General features: G+C 40.6%; 2 protein-coding genes across 2 annotated transcripts in view; both read right to left on the bottom strand.

Annotated features, from left to right (window-relative positions):
• The window catches only part of LOC119242111 (olfactory receptor 151-like), a 368,040-nt gene that overhangs the window by 297,225 nt on the left and 52,624 nt on the right, over window positions 1–18,191 (bottom strand). The window lies entirely within an intron of this gene.
• Window positions 16,650–17,656, bottom strand: LOC119239944 (olfactory receptor 145). The gene has a single exon (XM_037504333.1). The coding sequence runs from the start codon at window positions 17,583–17,585 to the stop codon at window positions 16,653–16,655; it is 933 nt and encodes a 310-aa protein (XP_037360230.1). The 5' UTR covers window positions 17,586–17,656; the 3' UTR covers window positions 16,650–16,652.

Below are 18,191 nucleotides of genomic sequence, written 5' to 3' on the forward strand. Positions count from 1 at the left end.
AATGATTCCTTTCCATTCATATCCTTCAGTTTCTGATTTACCCATTGTTTTTATTCATTTACACCAATGGCAACTATTTATTTTTCCTTCTCCATATCAAAGTATATTTATTCCTAGCCTTCCTCATTCTTGACACTTTTCTAATGCCCTAAGTTCCCCATATGACTAGACACAAACAGTCCTCTGGAGGGTAGAGTTCAGAGGACTGACTGGCAGTTGTTCAGTATGGCATTATACAGTTCCAAAAAGTGAGCTAATATATACGTGTGTGTGTGTGTGTGTGTGTGTGTGTGTATTAAAGTTCCCAAGAGGGCAGAAAATACTCAGTAATGTTAAACATCATTGTTATCCAAAATCTAGGCAAAACCCTGGTATCAGAACTTTACACATTCTTTGCAAATCATTTTACAGGTAGGGAAAATAAGGTTTCTCTCACATACCCTCCTTAGTCACTTCTGTGCTACAGGTGCTTCTCTGTGCTTTCAGCTCTACCTCAGGATGTCTAGCTTCTGCCCATGACCTCAAACTTTTAAACTACATTTTCTCTTCATATAATGCTGCCACTTGCACATGAGTGTCAGCAGAGAGGAAAATGAAGGCTTTATTTCCCTTTGCTGTCTTGTTTCTTATACCAACACATTTGCAACTATTCAATTTATGGAATAACTGGAGAAATATAAACAGAAAAACAGTCTATGTATAGACTCAGTATATTATATGACTTCCCCCTTTCCAAAGAAAAGTACAAAACAGGGCCTCCCCGGTGGCGCAGCAGGTTGAGCACTGCACTGTGAAGCTGTCTGCAGCCTCTGCAGCATGGGTTCAATTCCCAGCCAGCCAGGAAGATTCCCACATGGCGCGGCAGACCTCTCCTGTCTCGCCCGCTGCTCCCCTCAGCAGTGTCTTCAGTTCTTCTGCCTGTTCTGCTCCCCACTCTCTCTGGTGAGTCTCTCACCTTCCCACGCCTCTGACCTATATCCCAGTTCTCGTATAAATAAATTCTTTTAAAAAGTACAAAATATTCTTCATAGAATGTCTTCTTGAGGACACACCAAGCTCTAAACTTTACTCAGAGAGAACCCCATTCTTTTGACCAACATGCGTCTCTACCTTCCTATCTCTGGTCCTAGGTTCACCTTCCTGCCCATCCCCAGGACTAGTCATGAGGGCATATTCCTCAAAATCTGAGCTATCAGTAAAGAACTAGTGGAAACTTCAGCAGAGTAGTATAGCGTGGTCTTTGGGACTCAAAATCTGGATCCCTTCCAAGTCACTCTATAAGTGGAGGGGTGGAAGAAGACTCCTCTTTCTTCATAATTCTCTAAGATACAGCTGTAACACACATGCACACGCACAGGCACACAAACACACACATACGGGGGCAGGGGAAAGGAGAGGGAGCGAGCAGGGGGAGGGGAGAAAGAGAACTAAATCTACTTAAAGTATAAAAGAATTTTCCAAAATGCCCCATAAAATGTACAGCACCTCCAGGGCAGGATGGAGGTTGTAGTTAATATTTCATGTGAATCCATGGACTTTCTCCTATGTTCTTTTGTTTATAGCCTTAGGGCCCAGAATGCAAGAAATCTGCCCAAGTACAAGACTACCTACCCCAAGATTACCATACCAAGACCCAAGAGTTTTGAAACTTCAAAATGAAAGATTTTAGCTTTGATTTGTCTCTATATTTCAGGCCATGCAAAGAATTCTTGGACAAGACCTTTTCTTGTGTGTACATGTTTATTTTAGAGGCAATTTACAATTTTCCTGGATAAGCATTCTCTCTAGAAGCTGGAAGACTTATTTACATATGGCAACAAGGTTTCTACCTTTAATTTCTGATAAGGTTTATCCTATAATTAAAGAATAAATAAATTCATTCCCCTGGATCCTCACAGTACCAGCTGCCCAATCTTGCAGCCACATTGTCTACCAAGAAAAACTGAAAGCACAGAGTATTATCTTACTTATCATTGAGCCTCGTATAGAGTCCAATAAAACAATGAGTATTTAACAGTCACTAAATTGCATGAGATATGCAGTAAAAAAGTCATAATCCTCAAAAATGGCACAAACAAGAGATTTCTGAATTTTTAGAAAGATCTTATTTGAGATAAAAGGTTGGAATTCCTCCACCTGTAAATAAAAAGATACTTGAGTATAATGCTTACTTACCAGTAAGTAAGTATAATGCTTACCAGTAAGCATTATTTGTTTAATCCTAACAAGACCCTCAGAAGAGCATTCATTTTAGAGTTTTACCTAGAGTTTTACCCAGAGCAAGTTTAAAATCCTTAATCCTCAAAGTTAGAGATCAAAGGTTCATCATGAGAACCATGATGGTGTAGAAGACTGAGGTAAATTCACCCTGGTCCATATATCCGGGAAAGAAGTTATTAAATAGGTGAAAGTCCCTGATGCAAAAAATAGCAATAATATGGGAGCCTCATGTACTGAAGACTTTGGACGTCCCCATAGCAGAAAGAACATGGAGAATATTGGAAAGAAAGCACAAGAGATGGAGATGCTTATATTGGATATTGTGATGACCGTTCCAACAATAATGAAAAATGCCAGCTCACTGACATGGGTGCTGGTGCAGGAGAATTACAAGAGGGGGAGGAATTTGCAAGGATACTGGTCAATGAGGTTGTGGTTATAGATTAGTCTCAGCATATTCCATTGTGGGCCATGGCCCCAGCAAATGCTATCACATACCAACCAAACAGCAGCAGTGAAAAGACCATAAGTGATGGTGAACATATAGCAGAGGGTTACAGATAATCACATAGGGATGACAGATCATCAATACCAACACTTAGCACTAAGAATTGACAAAGAAACAGAACAATAGTGTAGTCATGCATTGTAGGTAAGAGTAATATTTGATACAAAGTCTTTTAGCATTTTTAGTGTAAACACAGAGGAATAACAAAGATCTACTTTAAAAAAGTTGAAGTGGGCCTGCCCTGGTGGCGCAGATGGGTCAGAGCCGGGCTGTGATGCTGTCCGCAGCCTCTGCAGTTTGATCCCAGCTGGCCAGCGAGGGTCCCACATGGCGCAGCAGACCTCTCCTGTCTCGCCCGCTGCTCCCCTCAGCAGTGTATTTTATCAGTCTGCCTGTTCTGTTCCCCACTCTGTCTCTGGTGAATCCTCTCACCCTCCCGTGCATCTGGCCTGTACCCCAGTTCTTGTGTAAATGAAAAAATAAATCTTTAAAAAAAAAAAAGTGGGTCTCCCCAGTGGCAAAGCGGTTGAGCGCTGGGTTGAGAAGCTGCCCGCAGCCTCTGCAGCACCGGTTCGATCACTGACCACTGGGCGAGGGTCCCACATGGCACATAGACCTCTCCTGCCGCCTGCTGCTCCCCTCAGCAGTGTATTTCATCCATCTGCCTGTTCTGCTCCCTGCTCTGGTGAATTCTCTCACCCTCCTGCACTTCTGACTGTACCCAGTGCTTGTATAAATAAATAAATAAATCTTTTTTTAAAAAAATAAAAAATAACTTGAAGTGGAAAAAACATGTGTAAACACAGAGGAATAACAAAGATCCATCTAAAAAAAAAAGTTGAAGTGGAAAAAACACATTGGAGTGGAAAGGCTAAAATTCAGTCCAATGAAGGTGACCAAGTTCAAGTTGCCCACCACAGTAAACACATAGATCCCTAAGAACAAGAGAAAGAGGGGAAACTAGAGTTCTGATTGTTCTGATAATCCCTCAAGGATAAGCTCTGTCACTGAAGAGCTGTTTGTCAGTCATTCTCTTCTGGGGAGTTGTCCGTGGAAATCGGGTATAAAACACACAGATAATAGGCACAAGCATGGATGATGGAAGTCAATACATGGATTCCCTCCATTTCGCCATTCTTCTCTCATCTTATGTCCCGTCCAAGCCACTGGCAATACCGCAGCTCCTGTGGACTGATCACTAATCCTAGTTATAATCTCTTAGTTGGTCAGCAAGCATCCTGTCCTCACTTGAGAGATGAAGAGATGGAGTACCTGAATTTACTGCCCAAGGGCGCTCAGAGTGATACCCAAAGAGCCAGTAATACAACCCAAACCCACTGTTACAAGTTTATACAAGACAGGCGCTTTCCTCCTATGTCTGCCTCCCTGTCCCAACTATATATGGGGTTCCCTACATGGGGAAAAAGACAAAAGTATCCTCTACTGTTTCTGTATGTCCTCCCTACTGTCACTAAGTCTCTTCACTCCATTTCATAACAGAGGCAGTGTTGAGAGCAAAGAAGGGATCAAAAACTGCAGACCACTTTGTTGTGGATTTAAAAGAAAAATAAGAATGATTCTAACATTCACATTCCTGGTTCCTGGCCCCCTCAGTGCTGTGCCAAATATCTCTTTTCCCTTCAGCACACAGATGAAAGTGGTATTAGTACATAAAGCAGACGGCCTCAAGTGTCATCTCTCCTGATTCCTTTGGTGCTGAGAATCAGAGCTTTTACAGACCCTGATCTCCAAGGTATTCTAGGAATAGACCAATATTTCTGTGGATTTTCCCAGGCGGCCTACATCAACTTCACAAGAAAAAGAGCAACCCTCATTTGCACCAGAACCCCGGCTGATATATTATGGAGAATTTTAGGCTACTTGAAGATTTCAGAGGCTTGATTCAACACAATTTATCCTAGGGACTTCTCAAAGACATGTTCCTATAGAAATTATACTACCTTTGTTTAGAGACTGAATTATGTTCATTACCTAGCATCTTGAGATTCAAGTGTCCTATACAAACACTCTAGGGATTTCATGTCATTTGATGCTGAATTTGGAGGTTCAGTTTTATGCTTCCTCTTTTATTCTTGGCACTTAAGTGGGACTGTTAGAGACAATGACCCAAGATTTACTTTAGTCACCATTTCCAAATCATCAAAAGAAGCTTTGAGAATCAACTCCCATCCATTGAGAATTTACAGACCAAACAGTGCCGTGTGGTAAAACATTCAAAAAGTAACCTTTTTTTAATTTCTCACCCATCTTGTGTCTCTTAAAATAAAAACACTGGAGCCTCCCTGGTGGCGCAAGGAGTTAAGACGCAACCTATGAGGCTCTCCGCAGCCACTGCGGCATCAGTTCCATCCTCCGGCCAGCCAGGGAGCAACCCACAAGGCACAGCAGACCTCTCCTGACTCGCCCGCTGCTCCCCTCAGGAGTGTACTTAGGTCAATCTGCTGTTCTGTTCCCCACTCTGTCTCTGGTGAATCCTCTCACCCCCACACCTCCGGCCTGTACTCCAGCTCTTGTATGCATAAATAAATCTTTAAAAAAAATAAAATAAAAACTTTTTTTTCTTATATAGAGGGAAGAAATCAAGATTATTTCTTTCAGTTGTTTCTCGTTGCAGGTCTATATTGCTAAACACATCCCTCTTAGTACCACTTTTGCTTTTGCTGTGCCCTGCAGGTTCTGGTAAGTTATATATTCCTTTTCATTTGTTTCTAAACTTTTAATTTCTTCTTTGATTTCCTCACCTCTGCAATAGTCATTCAGTAGTGTGTTGTTGAGTCTCCATATATTCGAGGTTTTTCCTGCTTTCTTCTTGTTGCTGATTTCTAGTTTGATATATTTCAATCTTCATGAATTCATTGACTGTTTTGTGACCCAACATGTGGACTATCTTAGAAAATGTTCTGTGGGTATTTGAGATGAATAAGTTCTCAGCTTTTCTGGAGTGCAGTGTCCTATAGATGCCTATTAAACCCATGTGGCCTAATACCTTATTTAGAGCTAGTATTTTTTTTCCTTTTGATTTTCTGTCTCATAATTCTGTCTAATGTTGAAAGTGGTGTGTTGAACTCTCCTACTTTTTTTCTTCATATTTCTGTATCTCCTTCTACCCAGGTTCTTTGTGCATTATTATCTTCAGTGTCAGTGATTCATTCCTGTATTTGGCCTAGTCTGCTTTCATAGCTTTCTAGAATACTTTTGTCTCCTCTATTCATTTTTTTATTTTTTTTGCATCATTTTTCATTTTTGCACAATGTATGCATTTTCATCTTGGTTATAGTCCCCATACAATTCCCACCTCCCTCATTTTGATCCTACTCCCTTCTCTCCCTCCCCTGTAGTGGGTCTCTGGTTTATAGTTGCTTGTGGATTTTGATTTTTACTTTATTATAATTAGTCTTTCTCCTGGTCCCTTATTTAGGTTTTCTAAATTCCTGCTGTGAGTGAGACCATCCTGTATTTTTCTTTTTCTTTCTGGCTTATTTCACTGAGCATGATCCCTTCCAGCTCCATCCATGTTGCTGCCAATTGCATGAGTTTATCTTTTTTGATTGCTGAGTAATATTCCATGGTGTATATGTACCACATCTTCTTGATCCAGTCATCTATTTTTGGGCATTTGGGTTGTTTCCATAGCTTAGCTATTGTAAATAGTTCCTCTATTCATCTTTTAATATACTGTAGCATCCTTGTTTCTTATTTAAATATTTAATTTATATTTTCTATTCATTTAATTGCATTTCTTATGATATTCATTTGTTTTATGAATTTTGTTTTATCTCTGATTAGCATTTCAGAGTCCTCTCTTATTTCTGCATTTCTTCCAGTTCTTTGACTTTATCATGGCAATTTTGAACTCTACCCAATGGGAAGATAAGAACTGGATTATGGAGAATTGTTCTTTGTGGTGTCATATCCCCTTAAGTTACATTTGTTGTGTCTTTGGTCTGCCCATTTTGCCATTTTAGATCTTCTCCAAAGAACTATACTCTCCAGTAATGGCAAGTTGGTAACTTCAGGGGAAGTATGACAAGAGAGAATTCTAGGAAGAGATGAGTACCTCTTCTAACTCTCCACACTGAAAACAATAAACCAAGATGTTCTTTATTCAGCAGGCTTTATTCAGCAGGATATTCTTGCCACATAAGGTAGGAAATGAACTGGAGATGATGCAGGGGTGAAGGGCAGGGGCCTCCCCCAGCCTCTGAAGCAAATCCAGGAGCATTTTGCTCAGTAGGCTGTAAGCAAAATGCCCAGGGGTAGGGTGTTGGTGGTGATGGGAGGCAGCTCTCTCTGGCTGTTAGGGAAATGCTAGAGATTATGTAAAGGATAGACAGGCACCTCTCCTAACTCCTCAGACCAAGCACACCCTGGAAGTCTAGAAATCGAGTGGGGGAATAGGCAAGATGTTCTCTCCACTTTTGAATCCACTCACAGGCCACCAGGGTGCCCGTCAGTGAGCATCTGTGCTTTCCCTGGGATGTGTACTCACCCACCAGAGCCAAGTGAGTGTGAAAGCCCTGGGGGATGCAGTAGGGAAGGATGTTATTCCTCCTCCTGCACCAGCACATTTCCTGACCTACTGTGTCTCAGTCTCTCCTACCCTTTCTGATGGACTCTGTCTCTCCTCCCTGCAGAGACACTGGTCCTCTCTTCCCCAGTTCCACTCCAGATGTGGCTGCTCCCTCCAGACACCAATCCACCATGTCCCGAAGGAAGCAATGACCCAAGGACCCTGTCATTCACTATCTTCAAACTTCCCCCTTTCTTGACAGTTCACTCCCTTCTTTGCCTAACTTAACCAGCATTAACGCCTGGTTGGGAATTAAGTAAGATTCCTGTTTTACAAAATAGGGCTGGGATATTAAGGGAACTGTAGGCAGGGCATGGACACAGGGAACACATTCCAGGTCATGGGGCAACTTTCTCATATCCCTGTAAAAAAGGCAGACATACCCATCAAAATCATCTTCTGAGTATGGTGTAACAAGCTCTCCCTCAAAGTTTTGCTTTATTTTGAATGATTTTCCCCTTCCAGAGAAACAAATGAACAAACAATCCAGATTCCAGAGACTATTCTTCAAATTCCCTCACAAAGTTTTTAAAACCTTCACTTCTTCAAAAACTTCCCCTCTCTTCACTAACTTACATGAAACTTTTGATAGAATAATTAATAAGTTTCTTTGCTGACTAAGCAGGAATGCACTCAGTGAATTATCTGGCCAACTAATAATCATGGTAATATAACAGGTCACACATATCACATATAATAATTATTTTTATTAATTATGAAATAGCTAAATGTGTTTAAACTAGTCAATGTTATGGTAGGGTTGTGCTTTTTATGACTTCTGTATTCACCTCATTGTCTTTGAAATTCCTTATAAAATGAATAAACTAGTTATTTGCATACTATGTAAAACTTGGGAAATACTTTTACTCTTAAAAAATCATTATACAGTATTACAGAAAGTATCTTTCATTTCTGTAACAGATTATTTTATGCTAAATCTTTATTCGGAAACAGTTTCCAATTATTACGTTGTAACTATGGAAATCCACAATCTGTTTTGTGATATAATTTTGGAATGCACTGCTATTAGTTTTGAATAATAAAGAAAAGTTTACCCGCAGAGAAAATCAGGAGGATCTTTAGAGCAAAGGGAACCACAAAAGGAAATAAAAAAGACCATATGGTGGTAAAGAGATTACACTACAATTTTGGGGACTGTCAGATGATATTGAAAATTGAATAACTGTATACCTAGCAGAGAGGGAATGAAGACAGTTGGGGTGGGTAAAAGATGATAAATCATATTCTTCTTTCCTCTTTGAGTGCAAAATCTATTTGTAAATCAGACACAAAAGTCAGACCGGGAAAAAAATGCCAGTTATATTGCTAATAAAGTTGATTAGAAGGCCCAGCTTAGATGTACAACTATAACAGGGTCTTGTCATTCCCTATTGCATACCACAGACTAAGTTTTTGAATCCAAATCCAACTGGACAACAGTTGGTCTTTACTAAAAAGGAAAAGGATTACAAAGGGATGAGCAGGCGTCCTAAGAATGTGTCTGTCCTAAGAGCCACGGGAAGGAGGCTGGGCCATACTGAGCCATATCACAAGTTTATTCTCCCAGTTCCTCATCAGCTATAAACTGTTCCTTCCCTTTGGGGTGCAGTGGAGATAAGGGCCAAGAGAAAATATTGCTGCTTTATTTACAAGCCTGGGACATAGAGGCTTCTCTCTGCTAAGAAAGTGAACTGTACGGCGTAAGTGAGGCTAGAGTCATAGTTTCAGCCTAAATTGTTTGGCACCAGAGTTTGGACTTACTCTAATTGATAGTGAGCAAAATGGGAGAGTCTTGAAATGTCTAGACTTGACTTTGGACTTTTGGAAATAAGAGAGATGGGAATAGAGACAAGGAAACTTGACCTGAGGTGATGGCAGGGATTTGCAGACTTTGACACCTATGGTTAACGCAAAAAGAAAACTACTCTTAGAATTTAGGAAAAGAAATTTAGGATCATCAGATGAACATATCACTGTTTAAAAGCTATTTGAAAGGAGAAAACAATTATGTCTTTCTGTGCAGCATAAAGAAACATTTTGCATCATTCCAGGGACTTACATCTTTAAGGACAACCAGTGTCATCATCAAAAATTATGATTTTGATATCTGTTTAATCATGTGGAAAGCTGTTTACAAAGTGTTATGGAATAAAAAATAAAGTTACAGAATTGTACCTCACATGTTTTTATATGTATATATATACACACACATATATGGGTACATGAATATATATGGACACATAAATTTTTCAAAATATATATACTGATTCTGCAAACTGGTCTAAGCCATCAAACTACACAGGGAAACATATTTTGAAAGAATATATACCAAAATACTAAATGCAGTTATCTCTAGGTAGGATAGGATCATGGGCTTTTTTAAATCTTTTGCTTATCTCTACTTTTATATCTTCCTACCACACTCAAGCATTGCTTTTGCAAATTTAAGAAAATTACTTTAAAAATTAAATTAAAAACAAAACACTGCATAATTTAATATTTTAAGGTCTCATGAGGGATTCATTTCAACATGTATTTAGCAACTTCTATATCTGCCAGGCATTAAGATCTCTGCATATGTTAGATCACCAGCTGAGGCTAGGAATATAACTGCAAATAAATGTTTTCTAAATATATTACTGAACAATCCATATTACAATAGATCAGCAGGTCTCACATATGTTTATATTATTTTTCTTTATGTTTGTATTACTGACCCTTTTAGTTCAATTTCTTAGGTAAAAAGACAAATCTTTAGCATCTTTCCTTCAACATGTCTTTTTGGCAAACTTTCTGAATAAAAGTGAATATATGAACTTGTTCCACTTGAAGGCCACAAGAACTTGGACATCATATCAGGTGAATATACTAGTGAGTAAAGTGTTTCTTACTCATGAAGATTGAGCCTCTGCAAGGCAGCTAGTGTGGACTGTACACGCAATCTAAACTCAAAGCTCAATTCTTGGGCCTCCTTGGTGGTACAAGGGGTTAAGCTTCAGCACTGTGAAGCAATCCACAGCTACTGCAGCATGAGCTCAATCCCTGGCCAGGTTGTTGACCCATATGGCACAGCAGACCTCTTCTGTCTCGCCCCGCTGCTCCCCTCAGCAGTGCATTTCAGTCAATCTGCCTGTTCTGCTTCCCACTCTATCTCTGGTGAATCCTCTCAACCCCCCACCTCACCCCACCCCGGCACCTATACTCCAGCTCTTGTATGCACAAATAAATAAATCTTTAAAAAAAAAAAAACACAAAACTCAATTCTTACCCCACTACTCACTACGTAGACCATCTTAGCAAGTTCCTCAACTCCTTTAATCCTCCATTTACCATCTATAAAACAGAACTAAATGGGAACTTCTATAAAATGTTATTAGGGTATGAAGAACAGGAGTCCCTTGAATATGAAACTGCCCACTTCTCAGATCAAGGTCATTACAAGATCATACACAAATGGAGGGAGGAAATGGAACAGGCAGTCATAACTAGAAGGGCCAACTGAAGCTCATCTGAAGCTAGATCGCATGGATAAGAGTCTTGAGAGTGTTTTTCTTCCCAGGCCTATTTCTTTCTTTCTTTCATGTGGTCTCCCCAGCCTCTGATGGGAAATTGAACTCACCTCTCTCAGGTGAGTAAAAAGTGGTGAAAAGAGAACCACACACAATACTTAAAATCATCAATTTTGGGCCACAGAGAATTGACCCATTTGCAGGGAGCAATTATATCAGCTGTATGCAGACAGGTTTTCTCATAGGACAAACATATCAATAAGCATTTAAAAACATTCATATTCATCCATTAAATACCTGCTTGCAAAATTGCATTAAGTTATTCTTCCTGGCATTCATTTCTTAACTTTTAACACCATTTTCTTCCAAATAGAACCAGTACTGGGGACAAAGAAAGCATAGAATGAGCCCAAACCTTAGCATTTTACCAGAAATGAATAGTGTTCAAAATCTAATGAAGACATATTAAAAGGACCTAGAAGTCAGTGTGAAGAGGCTCCCACTGCACAAATTAGGAATAAATTGAGCATCAAAATAATGAGAACAATAAATCATACTTCATTAGATAAAATTATGAGAACATAATGATATAAATGAATTAATGGATAAATACACACAAAAAGAAAAATTCTTCCTTTCCTGATGCATGACAAATAACAAATAATAAAGGACTGATCGAGTTAGAAAATCTCCTCATTTCAACCATCAGAATAGGAACTGATTCAGGCAAGAATCATCAAGGGTAGCGAAAAGTAGTGTGTGAAAGAATGAGAAGGAACAAGATATTTCAGACTCTCAAAATAGTTCCCCACAACTCACTTTAAATTATGAAGGGAAAAGGAGTCATCTTCCCCTGTAAAATTACTAAGAAATTTGCAAGGTTCCAAAACCTCTGTATTTTCAGATGTGCCCCGAAGCAAGTCCGAGAGGATACAGGATATATTCATTTGCAAAAGTAAAGAAGAAGAAAGGTTTGATCTGAGACACCCTGCAAACTCGGTAAAAAAGAATCAGGTTGTGGCCTCCATGACTGTCTTCCAAGTGTATTTATCTTGTGGCTGCAATAACTCAGGCTTCAGTCTCTATTAATCTGAGGAAAATGGGAGCTTCCTACAGGAATTATTCATTTTTTCACTGTAGAAATATTCCTTCAGTGCATTGTCTCTTACGTATCTGTTAAAATGAAGAGTATAAAATATATGCACAATATACAATAATATGGATGGACCTTGAGGGGATAATGCTCAGTGAAATAAGTCAGAGGAGAAAGAAAAATACCGAATGATTTCTCATTTGCGGCCTATAAAGAAGTTAAAAAAAAAAAAAGCAATCGGGGGTCTCCCCGGTGGCACAGGGGTTGAGCGCTGGGTTGCGAAGCTCCCCGCAGCCTCTGCAATGCGGGTTCGATCCCCGGCCACCAGGGAGGGTCCCACATGGCACACAGACTTCTCCTGCCGCCCGCTGCTCCCCTCAGCAGTGTACTTTGTCGGTCTGCCTGTTCTGCTCCCCGCTCTGTCTCTGGTGAATTCTCTCACCCTCCCACACTTCTGACTGTACCCAGTGCTTATATAAATAAATAAATCTTTTAAAAAAGAAAAAAAAAAGGTGGTGATGGGGATGGGGGAGGGGTGGGTAGCAGGGCCCATTGGTGGGTGGTAGACAGGGGACTGACTGGACACTTGATGGTGGGTGCGGTGTCATATATACAGTTGCTTGGGTGAGAAAAAAAGGAAAAAAATTAATGCTTGATTATTGCTATTTTATAAATTTCCTTCAAAGCTCTATGTTCAATTGGATAGTGATTTAGAGTTTAACTTAGCCATTTTATTTGAAACTATACATTTTAGCATAGAAAGAAATGGAAAGTTGGGATTTGCAATGGAAGAGTCTGTTTTCTACTCAGGTAGCTCCTGTGTAAAGCTGGAGATCACAGGGTAGGAAGAATATAACTGGGTCATCAGGTTAAGAGGATATTAGGGATCAATCACGCATTTCTTTATGTGCCTGGAGAAATGATGTTGGCAGAAAAAGAACAGGAAACTCCTTTTACTAAGTCAGCTGCTGAAACTGCTAGACACTCCATTCTTGAATCCAATAAATATTTATAAAACCCCCACTCTACATGAGTGGAGAATATATCAAAAGAGACACCAGGCAGTCCACTCACATGAAGTTACAGTCCAATCTGTAGTGGGACGGGCACAGGAAAATAAATGAGTGTCAGACCTACATCACTGACCAGCACATCATAAGAGCAGAGTGTGAGAACGAAGAGAGAGGTAGGAGGAAGATATTCCAAAAGACACCTTTTGTGTCTCAGTAGCTTATCACAAAGGTGAAGGATCCAGAGAAGCCTTCCTCAGATTAAAAAGATCACCATAGGGCCTCCCTGGTGGTGCAAGGGGTTAAGCACCGCACTATGAAGCAATCTGCAGCCTCTGCAGCACAAGTTCGATCCCCAGCCAGCCAGAGAGAAACCCACATGGCGAAGCTGACCTCTCCTCTCTCGCCCGCTGCTCCCCTCAGCAGTGTATTTCAGTACATCTACCTGTTCTGATCCCCACTCTGTCTCTGGTGAATCCTCTCACCCCCCTCATCTCTGACCTGTACCCCAGCTCTTGTATGCATAAATAAATAAATAAATCTTTAAAAAAAAAAAACACCAGAAATATGATCAAGTCAAGAAACAGTTATTAATGAAATAAGGGGGGTAGGTAAGGCAGGGAAAAGAGGAGGAAAACATTGTCAAATTTGCTCCCTCTTTCCTTCTTTTTCCCAGTTCATATCCAGGTACCCCAAATAGCTTTGGAACTTGAGCCAAGACGGTATAAAAGAGGAAACAATAAGACAAACGCTGCCACCACCAAAATTAAAGGTAGTAAGTTTCCATCAGTAGCACCCTTATTAGTACCTTATGTAGCCAAGAGTAGGTAAGGCAAACAGTTTTATGCTGATAGTGAGATCACACATTGAGATAAAATTTCGAGAAAGAATTTTGTAATAAAATTCAAAGATCCTATAAAATTTGTATGTCCCTGTCTAGGAATATATCCTACTTAGAGGGGAAACGCAAAGATTTATCAAGTCAGTCTGTTAATTGAGCATTATTTATAATTTGGAAAAAGGACATAATCTACAGCAGGAGTGAGATGATCATTAAATAAAATACATCCATATGGTGCAGTTTTACACAATGATGGAAATCGAGTTGGAGACAAGAAATTAGGAAAACCAAATTCACGCCAGGGCTGTCTTGGACCACACTTCTGCATCCAGAGGTGACTTGCCCTTGTTTTCACAGTATTCCTTTCTCTCTCCCTCTTTTTTAGACACCCATGACCCTTCATGAATATCTTTTCTGCTCTTTTATGCTTTTGTATCTTATCTCCTCTTCCTCTAATGTATTTTCAGACAAATTTGAAAGCATCTGCTCACTGGCTTTGAAAACAAGATTTTGTGTGTATGTGTATGTGTGTGTGTAGGTACTGTACCTACAAAGACTGTCTAAAAATTATTCCAGTACAAGCAGCAGTGATGGAACCTGGAAAAGATACACAAGGCCCAGAAAACTGAAGTAAAGGGAGATTTCCTTCCCCTGATTATTTTTTTTTTTTTGGTGTTATTTTAAATGCCATGAACATGTACCATTCAGTCAATATACAAATATGTTTGTTGTAAGTGGAATGTAAAAATAACCTCAGAGAGCATAATCATTTTTTGTATAAGCAGGCATGAGCTCAGAATGATGCAATTGTCCCAAGTTCACACAATAAATTAGTGGCAGTGCTGATACTAGCAGGAGAGGATCTTGTAGCAATGAAAAGAAAATTTACTGAGCACTTAGCATTTAATTTTTATAATTTTGAACAAAATTTTAAGTTGAAGACATTGGTGTTCAGAGACGTCAAGTAACTTACTCAAGGTCACAGAGCAACTGAGTAGAAGTTAGAGTTCTAGCTTCAAATTTTGTTCTATATTCCAATTCCCTGGTCACTGCCCTCTCTGTCTTTATGCTGCTCTTCTGTCTTCTGCAGATTATTTTAATTGCCTGAACTCCATGCTATCTATTCCAAGCTTCCAAAAGCACAGTTCTCTCAATCCACTCTCATTCTTTTGAATTTAACCTTACTGATTTGTGCCAACTTAAAGGGCAAAACTCTATGTCCATCCAAATTACATTTTTCCAAATAGATCTTTCATAAAGAGAATCACGTTAGTCAAAAATAGTCTCACAGCATGTCACAGATCATTGCTTCACAAAAAATATTTGCCAGTCGATTTTCTTTTAAACCAAAAGGCAACTCTATCTCCCTTTACACAGTACCATTTGGCTGTGGATTTACAAACCTGGCTGACACAACCCTTCCATCCTTTACAGGACGATGGATCATCAGGGTCCTAGCAGAAAACTAATTACCTGGTGAAGCAAAATAGAAAAACACAATGACTAAACTGTTTGAATGGATGTAGGCAAAAGGGTGGTTGAGAGAAAAAAGAAATGGGTGATAGAGCTCCCCAGTCTAACAACAGTAGACAGAACCCCTCAGCAGTTACTGACTGTAGCTATGTAGGAAATGAGGGATTCATTTATTGGCATTGTAGCCCAATTGGCAGCAGGTCGGGAAAATAAATATCACAGTATCACCCTCCTTCCATCCTCTGACTTCCTCTGCTGATGTTGCTGCTGCTCTACCTCAACCAGAAGCCAGAGGACTGAAAAGCCCATTGAGAGACCCTATTACAGAATCCCTCCCAGGATGGGGACTAAAGTACAAAGGGGCAGAAAGCTGATCTGGAGACGCACAGGGTCTACTCCACATAGTCTTCGCCGTGTATGGTAGCAGAGCATTCAGTGGTCACGTCTTCCGACTGGCTGTTGTGTGGTGCTAGCCTGATTACTGGCTTACAATACAAAGTCTTCATGATTTGGAAATAATCTCCAGATCCTTAGCTGACCACCCTGAGCTGCAGACTTCTCCACCATTATTTTAGAAGCACAACTTGAATCCAAGGGAATGAAACTGTGTGAAATAATTCCCAAATCCTATCCTTCAAAACCTTGACATTTTCTAAAAGGTCTTTCAACCAATGTTGCCAAAACCCTTACACTCCAAGTCCCCAGAGCTCCAGACCACTTTCTTCAGGAGGTATCGTGTTTGCTGCTCTCTGGGTCTTCACACGCGTCCCCCGCACAATCTGAAAAACTCTTCAAGAATTTGTCTGGCCATTTAGCCAAGACCATTTCAACAAAATCCCATACCTCCTACCTTCTTGCAAAAATGTGATATTTAAAATTAGCCCTTGAAAAGTTGCATGAAATTTCTGTAGACAGCACCAGCCTTTTAACATCCAAGACCAGCTTGCTTTTGAAATGGTATCTTCTAGGACTCAGGGAGGAAGAAAATGCACCATGATGGAAAGACATCAATATTAGAGTCTGGATTCCAGTCACAGTTCAGCTGCAGAGTAACTGAGTGTCCGTGGGGAAAGCATGTAAATCTGCATCTACCTCAAGAAATAGAGAGTTGAATAAATGATCCTGAAGGCTTGCTAAATGTGAGTTTCCCATAGTTTTAAGAAACTTCTTAAACTAAAGAATACTTAGAGTGGGAAAAGTAAACTTGTTTGAGAAAGAATTAAAATTCCTCCATGTAACTGTGGGTGTCTTGGTGGTCATGTGCTGTGGTGATGTGCTTCTGAGGAGGTGTAATCCTATACTTCTGAACCACATACAATGTTGTAAACCAGTATTACCTCAGTATAAAAAAATTCCACCATGTAACCAATGGAAGGTAAATTACCTATGAAAGAAAAAGCCCCTTTCTCAGGGGAATGGTATTTTGCTCAAGGTTTTCTTCAGAGCAACTTTGACATCCTTATTTCTCAGACTGTAGATTAACGGGTTGAGCATGGGAACCACAATAGTATAAAACAGGGAAGATACTTTCCCCTGGTTCATAGGTAAAAGAGAGGATGGCTTGAGGTACATGAATGCCCCTGACCCAAAGAAAAAAGATACTGCCATGATGTGGGAACTGCAGGTGCTGAAGGCTTTGGACCTGCCCTCAGTGGAGCGGATGCGGAGGATGCTGGAGAGGATGAGGGCATAGGAAATGAAGATGGTAACTGTGGGAACACCAATATCAATGCCTACAACAATAAAAACGACCAGTTCATTTATGTAGGTGCTACTGCAAGAGCGCTCCAGAAGAGGAAGGATGTCACACATGTAGTGGTCAACCAGATTGTTGGCGCAGAAGGTCAGTCTCAGCATACACGCTGTGTGGGCCATGGCCCCGGCAAACCCCATCACATAGACACCCAGCAACAGAAGCAAGCAGACTTGGGGAGACATGGTGGTTGTGTACACCAATGGGTTACAGATGGCCACGTAGCGGTCGTACGCCATGGCCGACAGGATAAAGGACTCGGAGACAACAAAGAAAAGAAAGAAGAAGAGCTGGGTCATACAGCCTGCATAGGAGATGACGTTCTTCTTTGAAATAAAGCTCATCAGCATTTTGGGAGTGATAACAGTGGAATAGCAAAAATCTATGAAGGACAAGTTATAGAGGAAAAAGTACATAGGGGTGTGCAGGTGAGAGTTCAGTCCAATCAGGGTGATCAGCCCCAAGTTCCCCACCACAGTGACCACGTAGAAACCTAGAAACAGGAAGAAGAGGGGGACCTGGAGATCCGGCTGGTCAGTTAGGCCTGCGAGGATAAACTCTGTCATAGAGGAGTTCTCAGCAGCCATTCTTGTTTTAGTTATTCTGAGGGAACAGGGGAAGAGTCACTTAGAGGAAGAGAGATGCACTGGCCATCACTTCCCTCTTCTTGAGAATCAGAGGCACACAGATTTTGGGCCTCAGCCCCCTGGTTACTCTGCCTCTGCAGCACCCTCTGGAGGATGGAACGACCCACAAAAAGAGTACAGATGCTGCTGGGAAGAAAGGTCCCAAGGATGAGCTGAAGACAATATCAGATCTCTGGTCCTTTTTACTGTGTCCTTCCAACTCCAGTTTCTCTTCGGGTTTACAAAAATCAGGGCCAATCTCTGGGGAGCATTCTCCCAGAGGTTGAAGCCAGCCCACTGTGCCTGGAGTGCCCACCCTTGTGATCAATCTAGACAGAGTAGAAAAATGAGGTCTTTCCCCAGCCCTTCAGTTGTGCTTTTAAAGCTAGGGAATCAGGACAAGTGCAACCCAATTCAGTCACTCACCCTCCTCCAGCCTGGAGCTTCAACTATGTACCTTCCAGCCCAGCTTTTTCTCTCAATTGTTCAGACAGATGGCTGGGTGCTAACAGAGAAGGAACGATGCACACACCCCTTTAGTTCCTGCCTTGCTTGGAGCCTCAGCTC

This window comes from Talpa occidentalis, unplaced genomic scaffold (genome assembly GCF_014898055.3).
Source record: "Talpa occidentalis isolate TD23 unplaced genomic scaffold, MPIMG_talOcc4v2.1 talOcc4.12, whole genome shotgun sequence".
Lineage (NCBI taxonomy): Eukaryota > Metazoa > Chordata > Mammalia > Eulipotyphla > Talpidae > Talpa > Talpa occidentalis.

What these genes read in the sequence shown, in the direction of transcription:
- LOC119239944 (XM_037504333.1), bottom strand. Translation starts at nt 17,585, where the DNA reads ATGGCTGCTGAGAACTCCTCTATGACAGAGTTTATCCTCGCAGGCCTA.